The 18,900-nt window shown below is 43.6% G+C and overlaps 2 protein-coding genes across 13 annotated transcripts in view; both read left to right on the top strand.

The window, feature by feature from the left end:
- LOC118240669 (ribonuclease inhibitor-like) overlaps window positions 1-18,900 on the top strand; it is an 82,536-nt gene that overhangs the window by 26,187 nt on the left and 37,449 nt on the right. The gene's annotated exons all lie outside the window — the stretch shown is intronic.
- Window positions 1-18,900, top strand: part of LOC118240539 (uncharacterized) — a 31,851-nt gene that overhangs the window by 3,622 nt on the left and 9,329 nt on the right. For 4 of the 6 annotated variants that reach the window (XM_081704612.1, XM_081704611.1, XM_081704610.1 and 1 more), the window contains exons 2-3: window positions 51-123; window positions 13,045-13,505. In XM_081704612.1, the coding sequence (XP_081560738.1) occupies window positions 13,210-13,505 (296 nt within the window). In that variant the 5' untranslated portion in view covers window positions 51-123; window positions 13,045-13,209. The remainder of the gene's footprint in view (window positions 1-50; window positions 124-13,044; window positions 13,506-18,900) is intronic. The other 2 variants (XR_014119154.1, XR_014119153.1) reach the window with 1 other exon arrangement.

Below are 18,900 nucleotides of genomic sequence, written 5' to 3'. Positions count from 1 at the left end.
GTGTCTTTGTGTAAAATGTTGATTGTGTGTGTGTGTGTGTGTGTGTGCAGAAAGTGGACACAACAAGCAGAGCAGTGCTGGACATTATGACCAAAACTACAGAATACCTACAACCCAACCCAGGTGTGTGTGTGTGTGTGTGTGTGTCTGTGTGTGTCTGTGTGTGTGTGCATATAATGGATGTGGATGACTATTCGGAATAACCTGAGTTGTTTTAATGTTACTTTTATTAAATGAATTTATTTATATATGTATGTGTGTATGTATGTATGTGTGCGAGTATTCATGCGTGTGTGTGTGTGTGTGTGTGTGTGTGCACATACACATACATATACACACGCACACACATACACATACATATACACACGCACACACATTCACATACATATACACACGCACACACATACACACACACACACACACACACACACACACACACACACACACATACACACACACACATACACACACACACACACACAGACGTGGACATGCAGACACACCCACAGCCACCCTGTGATGAAGTCAGAGACCTGCCATCACCATGTCACCTGCCTGTAGAGACAGTAGACACACCTGATACAACACCAGTGAGTCAGAGAAGTAGACCTACCTGAGCTCCTGGTTCCAGACGAGTAGAAGCTGGAGCAGCTCCAACCCTTGTGCAGGTCAGAAGGGTCCACGGCCGTACGAGGGCAAAGGAGCTGCCAAAGAAGAACACATGCAGAGTGATCGGTGATCGTGTTGATGTAATGGCCATTGACCTGTGCACAGGACTGACTGTTAATTATTGTAATATACTGAGGCTGAGTTTATTGTTCTTCTGTAGAGCCACCTGCCTGAGATATTGGTTTAGCCTGGGGCGGGGCTTACTGTATTTGAGGGGCGGGGCTTCCTGTATTTGCGGGGGCATAGAACAGATGGTGGAGGTTGGTGAGCTGGGAGTCGTTCTCGTTTAATAGTTGTTTGCTGACTGAGTGGTAGCTAACGCTGTTTCAGCCTGGTACTGAAGTCTAGTCCAGTGTTAATGAACAGGACTGTTGATTAATGTTTGAGGAGCATTAGAATCCTACCAAACCTATTTTCACAAGTTTTACTAAGAAACTGAGCACACTAAACTTTTCAGGTGTCCTGTGCTCTTGGTGTGGTGAATCCTGCACTCCGTCCTTGACGCAAAACCACGTGTAAATTCTGAGATTCCTGTGGATTGTACCCTCCTCTGATGGGGAATCTTATAGACACACACACACACACACACACACACACACACACACACACACGCAAACATTCAATTTCACACATTAAAACCACTTCAAACAGCATATAACACGTCCTCAGTCTCTGTAGACATTATGATCTTTAGTTAAATAAACACTATTAGTGCACACCCTCTCTCTCTTTTCCAGCATTGTAAACCACAAATACATGGTAACAACCAACCTCCATGTCCACCACCACCAGAGCCTGCTAAACCTAAGACACCAACTTATTAGATATACACTCACCTGGACCACGGCGTGTCCAGACGCGCTGTGCTCGGGTTGCTATGGGAACCAGGCCTGCAGACCACGGCGTCGCCCGAGTCCGAATGCCGGAGGAGGAGACGCTGCAAGCGGTGAGCAAGGAAGCAGAAGTGGGGGAGCGAGCGGGGGTCCGTGCTAGGCTAAAAGCTAATCCTAGCAGACCAGCTCTACCGTCTCCGTTCCTCTCAAATGTCTGCTCCTTGATAAATAAACTGGACTGCATCAAACTCCAGCAGACTACACAGCGAGAGTTCAGAGACGGCTGTGTTTTAGTCTTTACTGAAACGTGGCTCAGTATTCCAGACGCCGCCATTCAATCCGTGCCGATGGAGACAACGCAGTCTCCGGCGTCTATATCAGTGAGTCCTGGCGTAAAACTCTGTGCTTGTCGTTAAGTACTCCTCACCGCTGGTGGAGTTTATTGTCAGATGCAGAACATTTTATTTACCGCGGGCATTCACCTCCGTGTTTATAATCACACGAGAGGCTCTCCAGGAGCTGTATGGAGCGATCAGTGAACTGCAGAACGTTCATCCAGACGGACTGTTTATTGTCACCGGACACTTCAACCATGCAAATCTCAAGTCAGTACTGCCTAAATTCCACCAACATGTGAACTTTGCAACAAGAGGAGCGAACGCGCTGGATCTCGTTTACACAAACATCTCCGGTGGGTATCTGGCGGAGCCCCGCGTCCACCTCGGATACTCTGATCACATCTGTAATGTTGATTCCTGCATATAGACCGATAGTCAGACGCCCGAAACCGCTTCTGAAGCAGGTGAGAACCTGGCCAGCAGGAGCCATCTCTGCTCTTAAGGACTGTTTTGAGCAGACGACATGGATCACGTTCTAGGAGGCTGCTACTTTTAACCTGGAGGAGTTACAGTATCAGTGACTGGTTACATCAGCAAGTGCATTGATGATGTTACTGTCTCCAAGACGATCGTCACACGCCCCAATCAGAAGCCATGGATGACTGCTGAGGTGCACATGCTACTGAGGAGCCGTGACTCAGCCTTCAGAGAAGGTCACAAGGAGGCTCTTAGAAAAGCGAGAGGCAAACTGTCGTGTGTGTTCAGGGAGGCAAAGCATACACACGCACAGAGGATCCGTGGACACTTCAGAGACAGTGATGACACACGGCACATGTGGGAGGGCATTCAGGCCATTACTAACTACAGGAAAACATCACCATTCCTGTTGTCGTTCCTAGATCTTCCTAAATTCAATACACACTAAATAGAAATAAAGATGCAGACTCTGGAATTAACTCAAGAGAAGAGCCGGTCCCGTCTTTATTCTGAGCTCAGTGTTACAAGCGAGGCATTGTATGGAGAATGTCTAACAGTCTCAGGTGGGCACACCTTTATACATTTTCTTCATAACCATGTTTATTATTTCATAAAAGCTTGTCCAGGTTCCACTATTGTTCTCCAAACCAAACATTATTCAATGTATGCAAATTGATATTCAGCACTTATACCAACCACTTCTTGGTACCATCAGGTTCATCCTGAACTTCATCTATTTTTTTTAAACGTGATCTATATCTATATCTCTATCACCGGCTGCCCGTATTGGTTCTTGCGGTGCTTGGCCAGATGTCCCGTCCTTGAAGCAAGGCTCTCCCTCGACTGTGGCCCCTAGAGGCCTGTCAGAGGCCTCCTGAGGATTTACACTGAAGCCTACAGAGGCCTTTCCTGCATGAAGCCAGTTTATTCTGAACCATCCAGATTTTTCTGCTTACAATATCATTTTATTACCTCATTTCCTCCCTTTCATGAATTTTGTCATGAACCCATTATAGTCAGCCTTTTTGTTTGCAGCCTATCAACGATACACTTTTAATGATGTAGTGTTTAATAGTTTGTTTCTTTACTTAATAGTGTGGGTTAATTGACTATACTTTTAATGATATAGTGTTTAATAGTTTGTTTATATACTTAATAGTGTGGGTTAATTGACTATACTTTTAATGATATAGTGTTTAATAGCGTGTTTATATACTTAATAGTGTGGGTTAATTGACTATACTTTTAATGATATAGTGTTTAGTAGCGTGTTTATATACTTAATAGTGTGGGTTAATTGACTATACTTTTAATGATATAGTGTTTAGTAGCGTGTTTATATACTTAATAGTGTGGGTTAATTGACTATACTTTTAATGATATAGTATTTAATAGTTTGTTTCTATACTTAATAGTGTGGGTTAATTGACTATACTTTTAATGATATAGTGTTTAGTAGCGTGTTTATATACTTAATAGTGTGGGTTAATTGACTATACTTTTAATGATATAGTGTTTAGTAGTTTGATTATGTATTTAATAGTGTGGGTTAACTGACGATACTTTTAATGATGTCATGTTTAATAGTTTGATTATGTTTCTAATAGTGTGGGTTAATTGACTATACTTTTAATGATGTGGTGTTTAATAGTTTGATTATGAATTTAACAGTGTGGGTTAATTGACTACTTTTAATTATGTAGTGTTTAATAGTTTGATTATGTATTTAATAGTGTGGGTTAAATGACTATACTTTTAATGATGTAGTGTTTAATAGTTTAATTATGTATTTAATAGTGTGGGTTAATTGACTATACTTTTAATGATATAGTGTTTAGTAGAGTGTTTATGTATTTAATAGTGTGGGTTAATTGACTATACTTTTAATGATATAGTGTTTAATAGTTTGATTATGTATTTAATATTGTGGGTTAATTGACTATACTTTTAATGATATAGTGCTTAATAGTTTGTTTATATACTTAATAGTGTGGGATAATTGACTATACTTTTAATGATATAGTGTTTAATAGTTTGTTTATATACTTAATAATGTGGTTTATTTGACTATACTTTTAATGATGTAGTGTTTAATAGTTTGTTTATATACTTAATAATGTGGCTTAATTGACTATACTTTTAATGATACAGTGTTTAGTAGAGTGTTTATGTATTTAACAGTGTGGGTTAATTGACTATACTTTTAATGATATAGTGTTTAATAGTTTGTTTATATACTTAACAGTGTGGGTTAATTGACTTTCCCCAACCTTTCATTCCTTCTTACCTGTACTTTGTGTCCCAGGTGTCTGTCTCCTCCAGCAGAGCTCATATCTAATCGTCAGACATGAGGCAGGATAGTTGAGTTGTTGCTTCTAGTTATTACACTTCATAATATTACTAATACTGTGAGTAACTAACATATTGATATGAACTACTGTATGCAAGCTTAATACAATCCTTACCATCTATGAAGTCAGGAAGGTTCTCTTGCTGTATGCAGTTACAACTAATATATACTATATTTATTAGTTAATACTGATTAAATACTGAAATCCAAGTCAGTAAAGAAAACAGTATAAAATGACAAATGTACTGGTGGGGTATTGAATGATCATGCATAGTGTAGCGTACGAGTAAACAAACCATCCGCTGTCCGTCATTCTCCCGCATTTCCCCCTTCAACAAATCACCGATGATTAAAGGCATGTGGGTGTGGCAGGTCATGTGACTGCGCCTGCCTTAGGTTGTCCTGTACTCAGGCCAGGATCTTACCTGTCATTGGCTGTCCAGCCTACCTAGGGACCATCCCCACACATTCTCAGTCATCTCCTATGCACCAGGAGCTGATGCCATATAGGTGACACAGCAGGTCGGGATATTCAAGTTTATATTACAAAACTTCTAAAAATAGAAGTAAATTACCCATCCGTTGAATTGCCAACTATTTATAAAACACATCACCCCTGGTGATGAAGTCTGGGAATCTAACAAGCCCAAGCCCCCAGCTGAGACGACCTCATTTTGCCAACCAACTTTATCATCAAGTATCTCAAATGGACCACTATTTGGAAGGGGAGACTAAGAACCGGCATACGCTCAGTGATGAACTAAAGCTGTAATGTCACCCTCAATCTAAAATGTGTTACCTAACCCCAGTTAGCACCATCCAGATGTGTCAGTTTGTGTCTCACATACAGCCGTAATTTCCCAGGGTAATGTAGAGATGGTTAACTGTGGATATCCAGTACACATTTGGGAAGAAACAGATTTATCAACTGCCCTTACGATCAAACCTCTAGCACAAGGAATAACGCAGCAGCCGCATAACGCTAACAGAGCAATTCCCCTACCACACTAGTCAGTGCTGACATAATGACTTGTTTTCATCGGCCCAACATTGACTCGAACCATCCAGTAACAATATAATCAACAAACGAATTCTCAGCTAATTCATGTTTAAACGGCTTCAATTTGGATACAGCTCTCGTTATGGAGCCGTTGGGAGCTGTAATATTATTATTATGATTGTGATATTATTATTATTATTATTATTATTATTATTATTAGGAATAAATGTGCAGCAGGATTCTCCAAACAGAACACAAACACCCCCCTTTTCTGCTAATAACTGTAACGAATCTGGTGGCCCGAGTGCCGATGGGCGTGGAGCAGGACACACAGACTCCCTCGATAAGGTGAAACATTTATTAACGAAAAACACAAACAACACTGGTGGCACTCATACAATATTAACAAAAGACACGACTTAATTAACACAACACAATAACACTTAACAAGGACTACATGCGTGTTTAACATAACAGCAGACTAACAATGACCGACGGTGAGGCACGCACTGATGGGGGTTTAGATAGACAGACACACATTAACACGTAATCCCGTGCAGGTGCGCGCCTTCACGGGGGTGTGGCTACAAACATGGGTGAACGCCCCTGCACACGGCAGGCTGTACCATGTGACTCGTGGGGGGAGCCCGATTCTGCCAGTTCATTAATGAAGTAGCTTCTAATTGTTCAGCCACATCCAATAATGCATCATGAGTATAATTAGTAAAACGCTGCTGGTTATAATATATGTAATTTATCCAATCTACATTTTTATTTATCATAACCCACCACAAAAGTGCTTATTCAAATCCCGCTGCAATTTGATCCCTGGGCTTGAATTCATTTGGAACCCCCCTAGGAACTCTGATAGCATCAAGGTGAACTTTATCATCGAAACCTTCTGGTACTACAGCACACTTTTCAATGTGATGATGTGTTTGTTGAGCATAACGATGAGTTTCCGTTAATGCTGGTTCTCGTACTGGAATCACAGAACATCGCGCTAATAGCATAACTTTGGCACATAAACCTGTCCATTTGGCTGCCAGGGTCACATATAATCTCTTATGTCCACATACCCAATAAACATCAGGAACCACTACACTGTCCCAATAAACATCAGGAACCACTACACTGTCCCAATAAACATCAGGAACCACTACACTGTCCCAATAAGTGGTGATTAGGGCATGACTAGGCAAAATTCTCAAGTATGTAATTTCACCAGTTGCATTATCAAAGTAGTTGAGGGTAGCATTTATACTGTTCACACGGCTAGGGGCATGGTCTGAATCCAAATTCTTTCACATTTCCCTGAAAGATTTCCCATCTTTGGACCTGTTCCTCCCGTACTATAAAAACAATCTGGAAATATTGTCGTGTTTAACCATTCTGCCTTTATGTTAGTTTCATTACCTCCTACAATATAACATTGACGGGTGAAAGGATACTATTATACCTGTTCAGGAAGTGCCTGCATTCTGGCCTACTTATTGAAGCATAACGGGTGCAGCTTTTATACATCAGACACCAGAAGGCGCATGGCATTCCCCTAATGCATGTGGAGGAGTTAAATCGAAGAGGCAAAATGATTGGCTTGATTTTCCCTTTTTAGCGCATGCAATGCAACTATCTTTTGTAATGGTACGAGCTGTGTAACTAACGTATGATAATCACACATTATCTGGATGTGTAAATGCAGTATACATCCTTTGCATGGAGGAGGCAACGCTGTGTTTGCGACGTACACACCTCTGGGTAGCTGTCTTGTTGGTGTAGTTAAGAGCACTCGTGTGATTCAAGCCCGCTATAACAGTGAAATTATCACAGCCTGACATGTTATCACAACCAACTGGGTTCCTTCTGTGTGAAAACCAAATAGAAACAATTATATAAACCAATAGAAACAATATGCAGTTCATTCTTCTCACCCAATCCAGTCCATCAATGTTCCTTGGAAACTTCATGATTGACTAGTTAGTCCTTGATGTACCTGTGATCCAGTCATCGCAGGATGTTCAATGGAGACAGTATTGGTGGCGCTAGACTCTCATCCCTACTGTGTTATTTGCGTTGGAGTCTGAATGACTGTTTACCATCTGTAGTCAAGACTCTCAATTGAGATCCTCACGGGCTGTAAGTGGTCTAGCAGGTGGTGTTTGTCGCGTTATACTGCGTGTCACTGGTCTGGAAGTTGCGCTAGGCTCTGTCTCATCAGCTTTATTGTCTAGTCCCTTGTCCGGCAGTGGAGCTTGTGGTTGTGTTTCTGTATGTTGCACTGGTTTCAGTAAATCCAGGGCCCTAGAGCAGTGATTCATATGAATCCAGACTCGACATCCCTCCACCTTTATAGCGGTGGGTGTTGCTAACACCACTATATAAGGTCCTTCACGTCTGGGTTCCTGCCAACTTCTCTTGAAAGTTTTTACATACACATAATCTCCGGGTAGTATTTCTTTCAGTCTGTCTTCAATTTCTTGATTACGCCCCTCAGTTGCACATTTACTTGAGTGAAGATTTCCTTGTGAATTTTTGTGAGGCACTTTGCATACTCCCCCGGTTCACCTTGTAGTTGTTCAAGGTTTAGTTGGTCCCCTTAAATAAGTAAAAGGCACGGGACGTCCCGTGAGCATTTCATGTGGAATGAGATGGATGTTGCGGTTAGTTGTCATTCTCATACTCATTAAAGCTAATGGTAAGGCATTTAGCCAATAAATGTTTTGTTTGCTATCCGCACATAACTTAGCAATCTTAGCTTACAGAATACCATTTAGACGCTCAGCTATACCCTGTGATTGAGGATAATAGACACGTACTAGTCTGCACTTCACTCTAAGTGCTTATGCTATAGTATTGATCACTTTATTAACAAAGTGTTGGCCATTGTCTGAACTAATTTTATCAGGCATACCAAATCTGGGTATGACGTCTCATATTAGAAACTTAGTTGCTGATATTACGTCTTCTTTTGCTGTAGCTTGTGCTTCTACCCAACGACTGAAGACATCAACTACCTACAAAATGTAGCTGAACTTTCCAAAAGGTTTCACCATATCTGCATAATCCATCACTATGTGTCTAAATGGACCATCTGGGGTGGGAATATGCCCTAATGGACCTGCCACTTTCTACAAATGTATTCAACACATACTGCACAGTTAGTTTAACAGTGCTCTAAATAAGGAGACCACTAATCTTGTTTAACTTTCCTTATTACCTCCTTCCTGTGCACGTGTGTCGGCCCATGAGCGTCATGTATCAGTATATTCAATAAGGTCACTGGAGCTACATACAGACTATGCGGCCCGTACCAAAGACCATGGAACCGCCCCCTTTTCAATAAGGTCACTGGGGCTACATACAGACCATGCGGCCCGTACCAAAGACCATGGAACCGCCCCCTTTTCAATAAGGTCACTGGAGCTACATACAGACCATGCGGCCTGTACCAAAGACCATGGAACCGCCCCCTTTTCAATAAGGTCACTGGGGCTACATACAGACCATGCGGCCCGTACCAAAGTTCATGGAACCGCCCCCTTTTCCCCCAATTATCTGTTCATACACACTCGCTGATGCTTGTAATTCTTTAATCAGATGTGGCCTGTCCATGACTAATCTGGGTTCCATCTGCCCTACCAAACCCTCCTTGTGCCCAGACTGAGCTGTATATGACAAACACCATAAACGTATGTGGAATCTGTATATACAGTTAATTGTTTTCCCTTTGTTACCTGACAAGCACTTGTCAATGCCTTTATTTCTGCTAACTGTGCTGAGCAGGGCTGTGGAACACTCGTCTTGAAGATGGTCTCATATTCATCATCATCAGGTTTATACTGAATCACTGAATATCCCACTAAATTACCCTCTGGTCCTTTAAAACAAGACCCATCTACAAACAGAACCTGGTCAGTAGATGGTAATGCTTCACTAAAGAAGTCTTGTCTTGGCTTCAAGAAGCTGGTAGTTTCTACTTCACAATCATGTGCAATACCCTCATCTGGAGTAACCAATCTTGTTGCAGGATTCACTCTCGTACACCTACATATTGTTAATTCAGGTGCTGATAGAATAACATCATAGCCTGTCCATCTAGCATTGGTGATTACAAACGACGGGGATGTGAGTAATGCGTGCAATGCATGACTAGTAAATAGTTCAGCTTTGTGTCCCATAGTTCTAGATGTTGTTTTTCATAAGCATAGGCTGCTGCGGCTAAACCCTGGTAGCATGGCGGCATTCCCTGTTCAGCTTTATCTAGCTGTGTATTAAAATAAACAATGGGCTGATTCTGACCGTTATTTACTTGAGTTAACACTGCATTTGCATAGACATTCCTAGCAGCTACATACAACTGAAAAGACTAAAAGAGTAATCTAGATTTGCCAGAGCTGGTTCTGTTTATAAATCTGTTTTGATAGTCTCAAAGGCTTGATCTGCTTCAACATGTCAAACTAATTGACCTTTCAGGTTCTGTTGACCTGCACTACATATGAGTCTTCTTAATGGGGCAGTTTTCAAGGCAAATTCACAAATCCACTGTCTACTGTATCCAGCCATTCCTAAACATGTCAACATGTCTGCTACTGTTGTGGGTTTAGGTGCATTTCTGACTGCCTTAATGTGGGATGGTGTGATAGACCTTTCACCCCCTTTTAGGTGTCTGCCTAAGTAGTCTACCTCAGTGGCACACTACTGTAGCTGATCTTTATTAACTTTATGCCCCTTCTCTGCTAATGCTGTCAGTACAGTGACTGAATCATTTTAGCTTTGTTCCTTTGTCTTTCTACAAATGAACAAATCATCTACATATTGCAGGATGGTGCTCTCTACTTTAGTGTCACGTAAGTCAGCTGCCACTACCCTACTGAACACTGCTGGACTTTCACAGTACCCCTGTGATAATCTAGTACATGTATGTTGTTTACCCTCATAGGTCAATGCAAACAAATGTCTTCACTGTTTGTGTAATGGTATGCTGATAAAAGCTGAACAGAAATCTATCACTGTGTAATGCTTGGTGTCTGTGACAGCATCGTTCCAGCCCACTAGCCTTTCCCTGCCCAGACTCACCTGAGTACTGATAAGCTACACCTGTCTCTCATTCCAGACACCTTCATAACATCCCAGTTTCCCACCTCCAACTCGTGAAGTATTGTATCCCTACATGCATACTGAGTGTTCGTTGTTCCATCTGATTCCTCTGGCTTTTGACCTCTGCTTCCTCCTCAGACTTCGCTTCGTTCTTAGCCCCTTGGATTACTCAGGTACATGCCTGCTGATTTGCAGTGGGAACAGTGCCCTCGACTCTCCTCGTCCGAACCCCCCTGCGTTGACGACTGCTACTCGTATCCGCCTCGCACCCATTCCTGTCAGTGCCAATAAACTCTTGAAACTGGATCCTCACTTACCTGTGTCTGGGAGTTCATTACAGTGTCTGGTGGTATATTTGAGAGCAGCGTATGTGGATCGGGTACTACTGGTGTTTCAGCTTGTACTATTGCATTAATTGCACGCAAATCATGTACTAATCGCCACTTGTATGAATTAAGTTTTCTTAGTGGGTGTTGCAAGGGCTTTTTGTTTCAATTAGAACTGCTGCTGTTACTAATCCTTCAATAGTGGCCTTATTCCCTCATAAGTTGCCGCACTAAGTGGATACTGTTTCTGCCATGGAAGCTTTGCATTGGGTTTTACTTGTATTTGTATTTCACATGCTGATTGAACTAAACCTACATCTGTATGCTGTTGAGTCCAAATCTTATTTGGTACTTGTTCCAATAATTCTCCATGTTCTGCACTTAAAATGTATTGTGTGACAGTTCTTATTCTATCTACCCTCATTTTTCAGCCACTGTCTTATCAGCTGATTTCATAGCTGTTTTACAGTTTGATCCATCTGATGACTTGTGAATGTAAGCAAGGGTTTGCAGCAAGCCGAGGCTCCCTCCGGCCACCAGAGGGAGGCCTTGAGTCAACCACGCTACTAATCAGGCTTGATGCCCAACAGCTGGACTAGATCTATATAAGCCCAGTGAGCCAGTCACTCAGTGCTGGGTCTTTGCTAAAGTTCTGAGCAAAGCTCCTAGATGGTGACTGCAGGTATTGAGGTCTGTGAGCCCTCGTGCTACACCTCACTTCTGTGCTGCGAGGGTGTCTGTGTTTTTACACGTCCCCTCCCCTCTTCAGTTTTCCCCTCTCAAGTCTGTCTCTCTCTGAAGGCTTCCCTTAGCCATTAAAGTTCCTCCCTGTTTTCTGGTTTTGTTTGGGAAGTTTTAGTTTGGTTTTCCCCAGTGCGTTGGGGCTGCCATTCTTCCTGTGGCGCCCTTTGTTCTCACACAGCACTCGGAGGGGCATCTGCTGTAACTAACCACGAGGACGTGGAGGTCTAGACCCGAGTGGTGTCATATGGTTTTACCCACATACTAAATATTAAATTAAAGATAGAAACAGTGACAATCAGATGATATTCTGGTGTGTAGTCTACACTCTTATGTTATGGCTCATGCTATGGAGTGTAGCCTACAGTGGGTACCCACTGTTGGGTACTGTGTGTATTGTGGGTACCAAATTAGCAAAGATGCAACCGGAGCTCAACTGACCCCAGAACAGCCGGTACCTGCACCTCTAACTAAACACTAAAATGAGCCTAATGGCTTCTTTTCCTTTCAGAAGAACGTATTCAATGAATGACTGAACTATGAGATATCAGCTACAGCAGGGGTGGATTTGGCATTTCTGGGGCCCTAATTAAAGACAATTAAATTTTTTTCGAAACTGAAATATTTTCTCATTCTGTACACTTCTGACCTTCTTACTGGAGTCAGAATGAACCCTCCTGGTTTCTTTTTTCATTTTCTTTCTTTTGTGGGCACTGCTGTGACACAAATGTTTCATGGTTGTGCTCAACAGTCCTGATTAGTATTATCAGCAAACTGCTTGTGGCCACCAGGCCCCCTGGTCTCTGGGGCCACTAGGGGCCCCCTGGTCTCTTGGGCCCCCCTGGTCTCTGGGCCCCCCTGCTCTTTGGGGCCACTAGGGCCTCCCTGGTCTCTGGGGCCACTAGGGATCCCCTGGTCTCTGGGGCCACTAGGGCCCCCCTGGTCTCTGGGCCCCCCTGGTCTCTGGGGCCACTAGGGCCCCCTGGTCTCTGGGGCCACTAGGGGTCCCCTGGTCTCTGGGGCCCCACACATGTTCATGGTTTGCATGGTGGTAAAGACCATGAACGTAAGTGTGAGGTTAGTGTTGACAGTCCAGAAAACCACCTTGTGTCTTTACCTTTGGACTAAATAACTAGAAATATGTGGGACTAACTTTAGTTCTCTCTCTCTCTCTCTCTCTCTCTCTCTCTCTCTCTCTCTCTCTCTCTCTCAGAATAGCACCCTTTCTCCACTGATGTCTTACTCCCGCTGCCGGAGCTCCCCGTTGTTGAAGGGGCGGTCTTAGGGCCGCCCGCTCGGTTTATCAGAAACTCCGCCCTTACATACTGTTCCTCGCAAAGCATAGACTCCTCCCACTGCAGTGAACGACCAATCAGCTATGGCTCCACCTCTTCCTCCGCCTCCTCCCAGGACAGCCACTCCTCGCTGGGGGGCCGTGCGGTTTCCACCCCTGAGCGCGATCAAGACTCCGGGGCCATCCGGTTGGAGCTTGTCCCCGCCCGTCAGCTGGAGGAGGCGGAGACGGGAAGACGGACGCCTGCGCCGACGAATCAGGAGGACGCGGACGGCGGTCATCCAGGGGAGGGGCGGAAAGTCCCTTACGTGGACAGAGTGGTTCAAGAGATGCTGGAAACGGAGAAAACCTACGTACAAGACCTGCAGAGCATCGTTCAGGTGAGAGAGAGGGAGGGGGGGATCGGGTGGTGGACAGGCAGAAGAGACTGACTGCATCTGCTGGGAACTGTTCTTTCATGTAACTGTTTTTATGAGCTTATGAGTACACACAAAACAAAGGCCCTTCACAAACCCTTCATAAAGCTCCAAATATTTTAAAAGCTTAGCAGTTATGTGTAAAGGCCCTGCACAGTTGTTTTTTAAATGTAAATATTTCTGCAAAGAATGTTATATATTCCAGCTACCTTCCAATAATCTGTTGTACCCTAGAAATAACATTAAAACGAGTGTGTGAACTTTCCTTTTTCCTCTATCGCCTTTAACTTCGTGGGCGTGGCCCCAGCTGATTGACAGCTTCAGTGTCCAACATCACCGCCCAGTTAGTCAGTACTGTTCAGGCTGGAAATTGGAACCAGGCTTTACTGGTCTGAACCTGAAGAGGTGAAAGGTCGTCAGGGGTCGCGTGTTTAAACAGCCTCATCGCATTCTCGGGTTCAGTTAGAGCAGGCCAGTTTTAATAAGATATCTGGAGATGCATCATCTGGCTATTTATTAAATATTGATCATGTTTACATGAACGCTAGTAGCTAACATGAGCTAATGTTATTTGTAGAAGTATATTATATAAAAAATTATTTATAAAACAATTTATTTAGAAAATTGTGACTGAGAGAAACTGCATAAAATTAAGCAAACGTAGGCCTACGCTAATGTTTTAGTATATTCTCATAGTTTGCTACATTACTGAATAAAGTGTCAAATGAAAACAGTGTCTGTTGATTAAGGTGGTAAGTCTTTATTTTTATCACCCACATTGCCTCCAGTAAGTGTGGAGAAAGCTCCTGTTTTAAGCTACAGTCGTCCGGTGAGTCTGGAGCTGCGTATCTGGGGGTTTGGACTTTAGCTGCGTTTCTGCAGTTTCTTTGCTGTTCACATGTGTTTTGTAGATCAGATTAGTTTTTATTTGTAGTCTTTATTTGTAGTGGTTCTTTTTTGATTTAGATCTTGCTGAGTGGGGTCAGATGAGCCATGTGTATATTTAAGCTCAGGACGTCGCAGCGGTCAGTAGTAAGGTCACCGTGATTTATGGATCTTCCTGGAGTTCCATGTGGCTGAAGGTGATGTGTAATACACAGTCTTCACACGGTACAGGTGTGATCTGTACGCTGTCCTCAGTCTTCATACGGTACAGATGTGATCTGTACGCTGTCCACATTCTTCACACGGTACAGGTGTGATCTGTATGCTGTCCTCAGTCTTCATACGCTACAGGTGTGATGTGTACGCTGTCCACATTCTTCACATGGTACAGGTGTGATGTGTACGCTGTCCTCAGTCTTCACACGGTACAGGTGTGATCTGTACGCCATCCTCAGTCTTCACACGGTACAGGAGTGATGTGTACGCTGTCCTCAGTCTTCACACGGTACAGGTGTGATGTGTACGCTGTCCTCAGTCTTCACACACTACAGGTGTGATCTGTATGCTGTCCACATTCTTCACATGGTACAGGTGTGATGTGTACGCTGTCCTCAGTCTTCACACGGTACAGGTGTGATGTGTACGCTGTCCTCAGTCTTCACACGCTACAGGTGTGATGTGTACGCTGTCCTCAGTCTTCACACGCTACAGGTGTGATGTGTACGCTGTCCTCAGTCTTCACACGGTACAGGTGTGATGTGTATGCCGTCCTCAGTCTTCACACGGTACAGGTGTGATGTGTACGCCGTCCTCAGTCTTCACAGGGTACAGGTGTGATGTGTATGCTGTCCTCAGTCTTCACACAGTACAGGTGTGATGTGTACGCTGTCCTCAGTCTTCACACGGTACAGGTGTGATCTGTACGCCATCCTCAGTCTTCACACGGTACAGGTGTGATGTGTATGCGGTCCTCAGTCTTCACACGGTACAGGTGTGATCTGTACGCCGTCCTCAGTCTTCACAGGGTACAGGTGTGATGTGTACGCTGTCCTCAGTCTTCACAGGGTACAGGTGTGATGTGTATGCTGTCCTCAGTCTTCACACGGTACAGGTGTGATGTGTATGCTGTCCTCAGTCTTCACACGGTACAGGTGTGATGTGTACGCTGTCCTCAGTCTTCACACGGTACAGGTGTAATGTGTATGCCGTCCTCAGTCTTCACACGGTACAGGTGTGATGTGTATGCTGTCCTCAGTCTTCACACGGTACAGGTGTGATCTGTACGCTGTCCTCATTCTTCACACGGTACAGGTGTGATGTGTATGCTGTCCTCAGTCTTCACACGGTACAGGTGTGATGTGTACGCTGTCCACATTCTTCACACGGTACAGGTGTGATGTGTACGCTGTCCTCAGTCTTCACACGGTACAGGTGTGATGTGTACGCTGTCCTCAGTCTTCACACGCTACAGGTGTGATGTGTACGCTGTCCTCAGTCTTCACACGGTACAGGTGTGATGTGTATGCCGTCCTCAGTCTTCACACGGTACAGGTGTGATGTGTACGCCGTCCTCAGTCTTCACAGGGTACAGGTGTGATGTGTATGCTGTCCTCAGTCTTCACACAGTACAGGTGTGATGTGTACGCTGTCCTCAGTCTTCACACGGTACAGGTGTGATCTGTACGCCATCCTCAGTCTTCACACGGTACAGGTGTGATGTGTATGCGGTCCTCAGTCTTCACACGGTACAGGTGTGATCTGTACGCCGTCCTCAGTCTTCACAGGGTACAGGTGTGATGTGTACGCTGTCCTCAGTCTTCACAGGGTACAGGTGTGATGTGTATGCTGTCCTCAGTCTTCACACGGTACAGGTGTGATGTGTATGCTGTCCTCAGTCTTCACACGGTACAGGTGTGATGTGTACGCTGTCCTCAGTCTTCACACGGTACAGGTGTAATGTGTATGCCGTCCTCAGTCTTCACACGGTACAGGTGTGATGTGTATGCTGTCCTCAGTCTTCACACGGTACAGGTGTGATCTGTACGCTGTCCTCATTCTTCACACGGTACAGGTGTGATGTGTATGCTGTCCTCAGTCTTCACACGGTGCAGGTGTGATGTGTACGCTGTCCACATTCTTCACATGGTACAGGTGTGATGTGTACGCTGTCCTCAGTCTTCACACGGTACAGGTGTGATGTGTACGCTGTCCTCAGTCTTCACACGGTACAGGTGTGATCTGTACGCCATCCTCAGTCTTCACACGGTACAGGTGTGATGTGTATGCTGTCCTCAGTCTTCATACGCTACAGGTGTGATGTGTATGCTGTCCTCAGTCTTCACACGGTACAGGTGTGATTTGTACGCCGTCCTCAGTCTTCACACGGTACAGGTGTGATGTGTATACTGGCACAGTACCTACGTGAAGCCAGTGTGGCAAGAAGTGAGAGTAAATTATGGATATTAGTCACCAGACACACACTATCTTTAGGAAGTAAGTGTGTGTGTGTGAGAGATGTGGCTATGATGTAATGTTAAGCGTGCATATCTGCAGTCTGACGCAGAGGAAGAGCAGATGAAATCTGAGCCCAGAGCATCCTTCACTCCCTCTTACTGTTCCCTGTCCACCACTCCCTCTCCCTCTCTCAACCTACACCTTCCCTTTCTGTAGGTGAACTGGATGAGCTGTGTGTGTGTGTGTGTGTGTGTGTGTGTGTGTGTGTGTGTGTGTGTGTGTGTGTGTGTGTGTGTGGTGTTTGAGGTGTGTGTGTGTGTGTGTGTGGTGTTTGAAGTGTGGGTGTGTGTGGTGTTTGGGGGGGTGTTTGAGGTGTGGTGTGTGTGCATGCTTGTGTGTTCTGACAGTGCATCTGATGCTTAATACATATACACTTAATACAATATACGCTTAATACAATATACACTTAATACATATACGCTTAATACAATATACGCTTAATACAATATACGCTTAATACATATACGCTTAATACATATACGCTTAATACAATATACGCTTAATACATATACGCTTAATACAATATACGCTTAATACAATATACGCTTAATACATTATACGCTTAATACATATACGCTTAATACATATACGCTTAATACAATATACGCTTAATACATATACGCTTAATACATATACGCTTAATACAATATACGCTTAATACATATACGCTTAATACAATATACGCTTAATACATATACGCTTAATACAATATACGCTTAATACAATATACGCTTAATACATATACGCTTAAAACAATATACGCTTAATACAATATACGCTTAATACAATATACGCTTAATACATATACGCTTAATACAATATACGCTTAATACATATACGCTTAATACAATATACGCTTAATACAATATATGCTTAATACAATATACGCTTAATACATTATACGCTTAATACATATACGCTTAATACATATACGCTTAATACAATATACGCTTAATACAATATACGCTTAATACATATACGCTTAATACAATATACGCTTAATACAATATATGCTTAATACATATACGCTTAATACATATACGCTTAATACATATACGCTTAATACAATATACGCTTAATACAATATATGCTTAATACAATATACGCTTAATACATTATACGCTTAATACATATACGCTTAATACAATATACGCTTAATACAATATACGCTTAATACAATACCCCCCTTTTCTCTCTGTGGGCACACATACTCTCACACACACACTCACACACACACTCACTCACACACTCACTCACACTCAAAGCCTCAAAGCCTGCGCAGATCAACCAGCCCCGGTGTTCACCGACATCTTCAATCTCTCCCTGACGCTCGGTATCGTCTCCATGGACCCACTGCAGTTTGCATACCGCCACAACCGCTCCACTGACGATGCAATTACACATCTGCTCCACACTACACTGACTCACCTGGACGAAGGGAGGGGAAATTATGTTAAAATGTTGTTTGTCGACTACAGTTCAGCATTTAACACTATCATTCCCTCCCTACTCACTACTAAGTTGGAGGATCTAGGACTGCATACATCACTGTGCGACTGGATCTCCAACTTCCTAACAGACAGACCACAATCAGTACGGGTGGGCAACGGTGTCTCATCCACCCTCACCCTCAGCACTGGAGCTCCTCAGGGTTGTGTGCTAAGCCCCCTGCTCTACTCACTGTACACCTACGACTGCACAGCTACTTCCAGCTCCACCATCATTGTCAAGTTTGCTGACAACACCGTTGTCATGGGTCTGATCTCGGACTACGACGAGAGGGCCTACCTGGAGGAGATTAAACACCTGGAGAACTGGTGCCAGGAAAATAATGTCCTCCTAAACGTCAGTAAGACAAAGGAGCTGATCGTGGATTGCAGCAAAAAGCAGGAGCGGCACTACCAACCTGTGAGGATCAGTGGAACCACGGTGGAGAGAGTAGATAGTTTCAGGTACCTTG

This window comes from Electrophorus electricus, chromosome 21 (genome assembly GCF_041902795.1).
Source record: "Electrophorus electricus isolate QZ-2024a chromosome 21, ASM4190279v1, whole genome shotgun sequence".
NCBI lineage: Eukaryota > Metazoa > Chordata > Actinopteri > Gymnotiformes > Gymnotidae > Electrophorus > Electrophorus electricus.
This window is presented reverse-complemented; position numbering and strand designations above follow the sequence as displayed.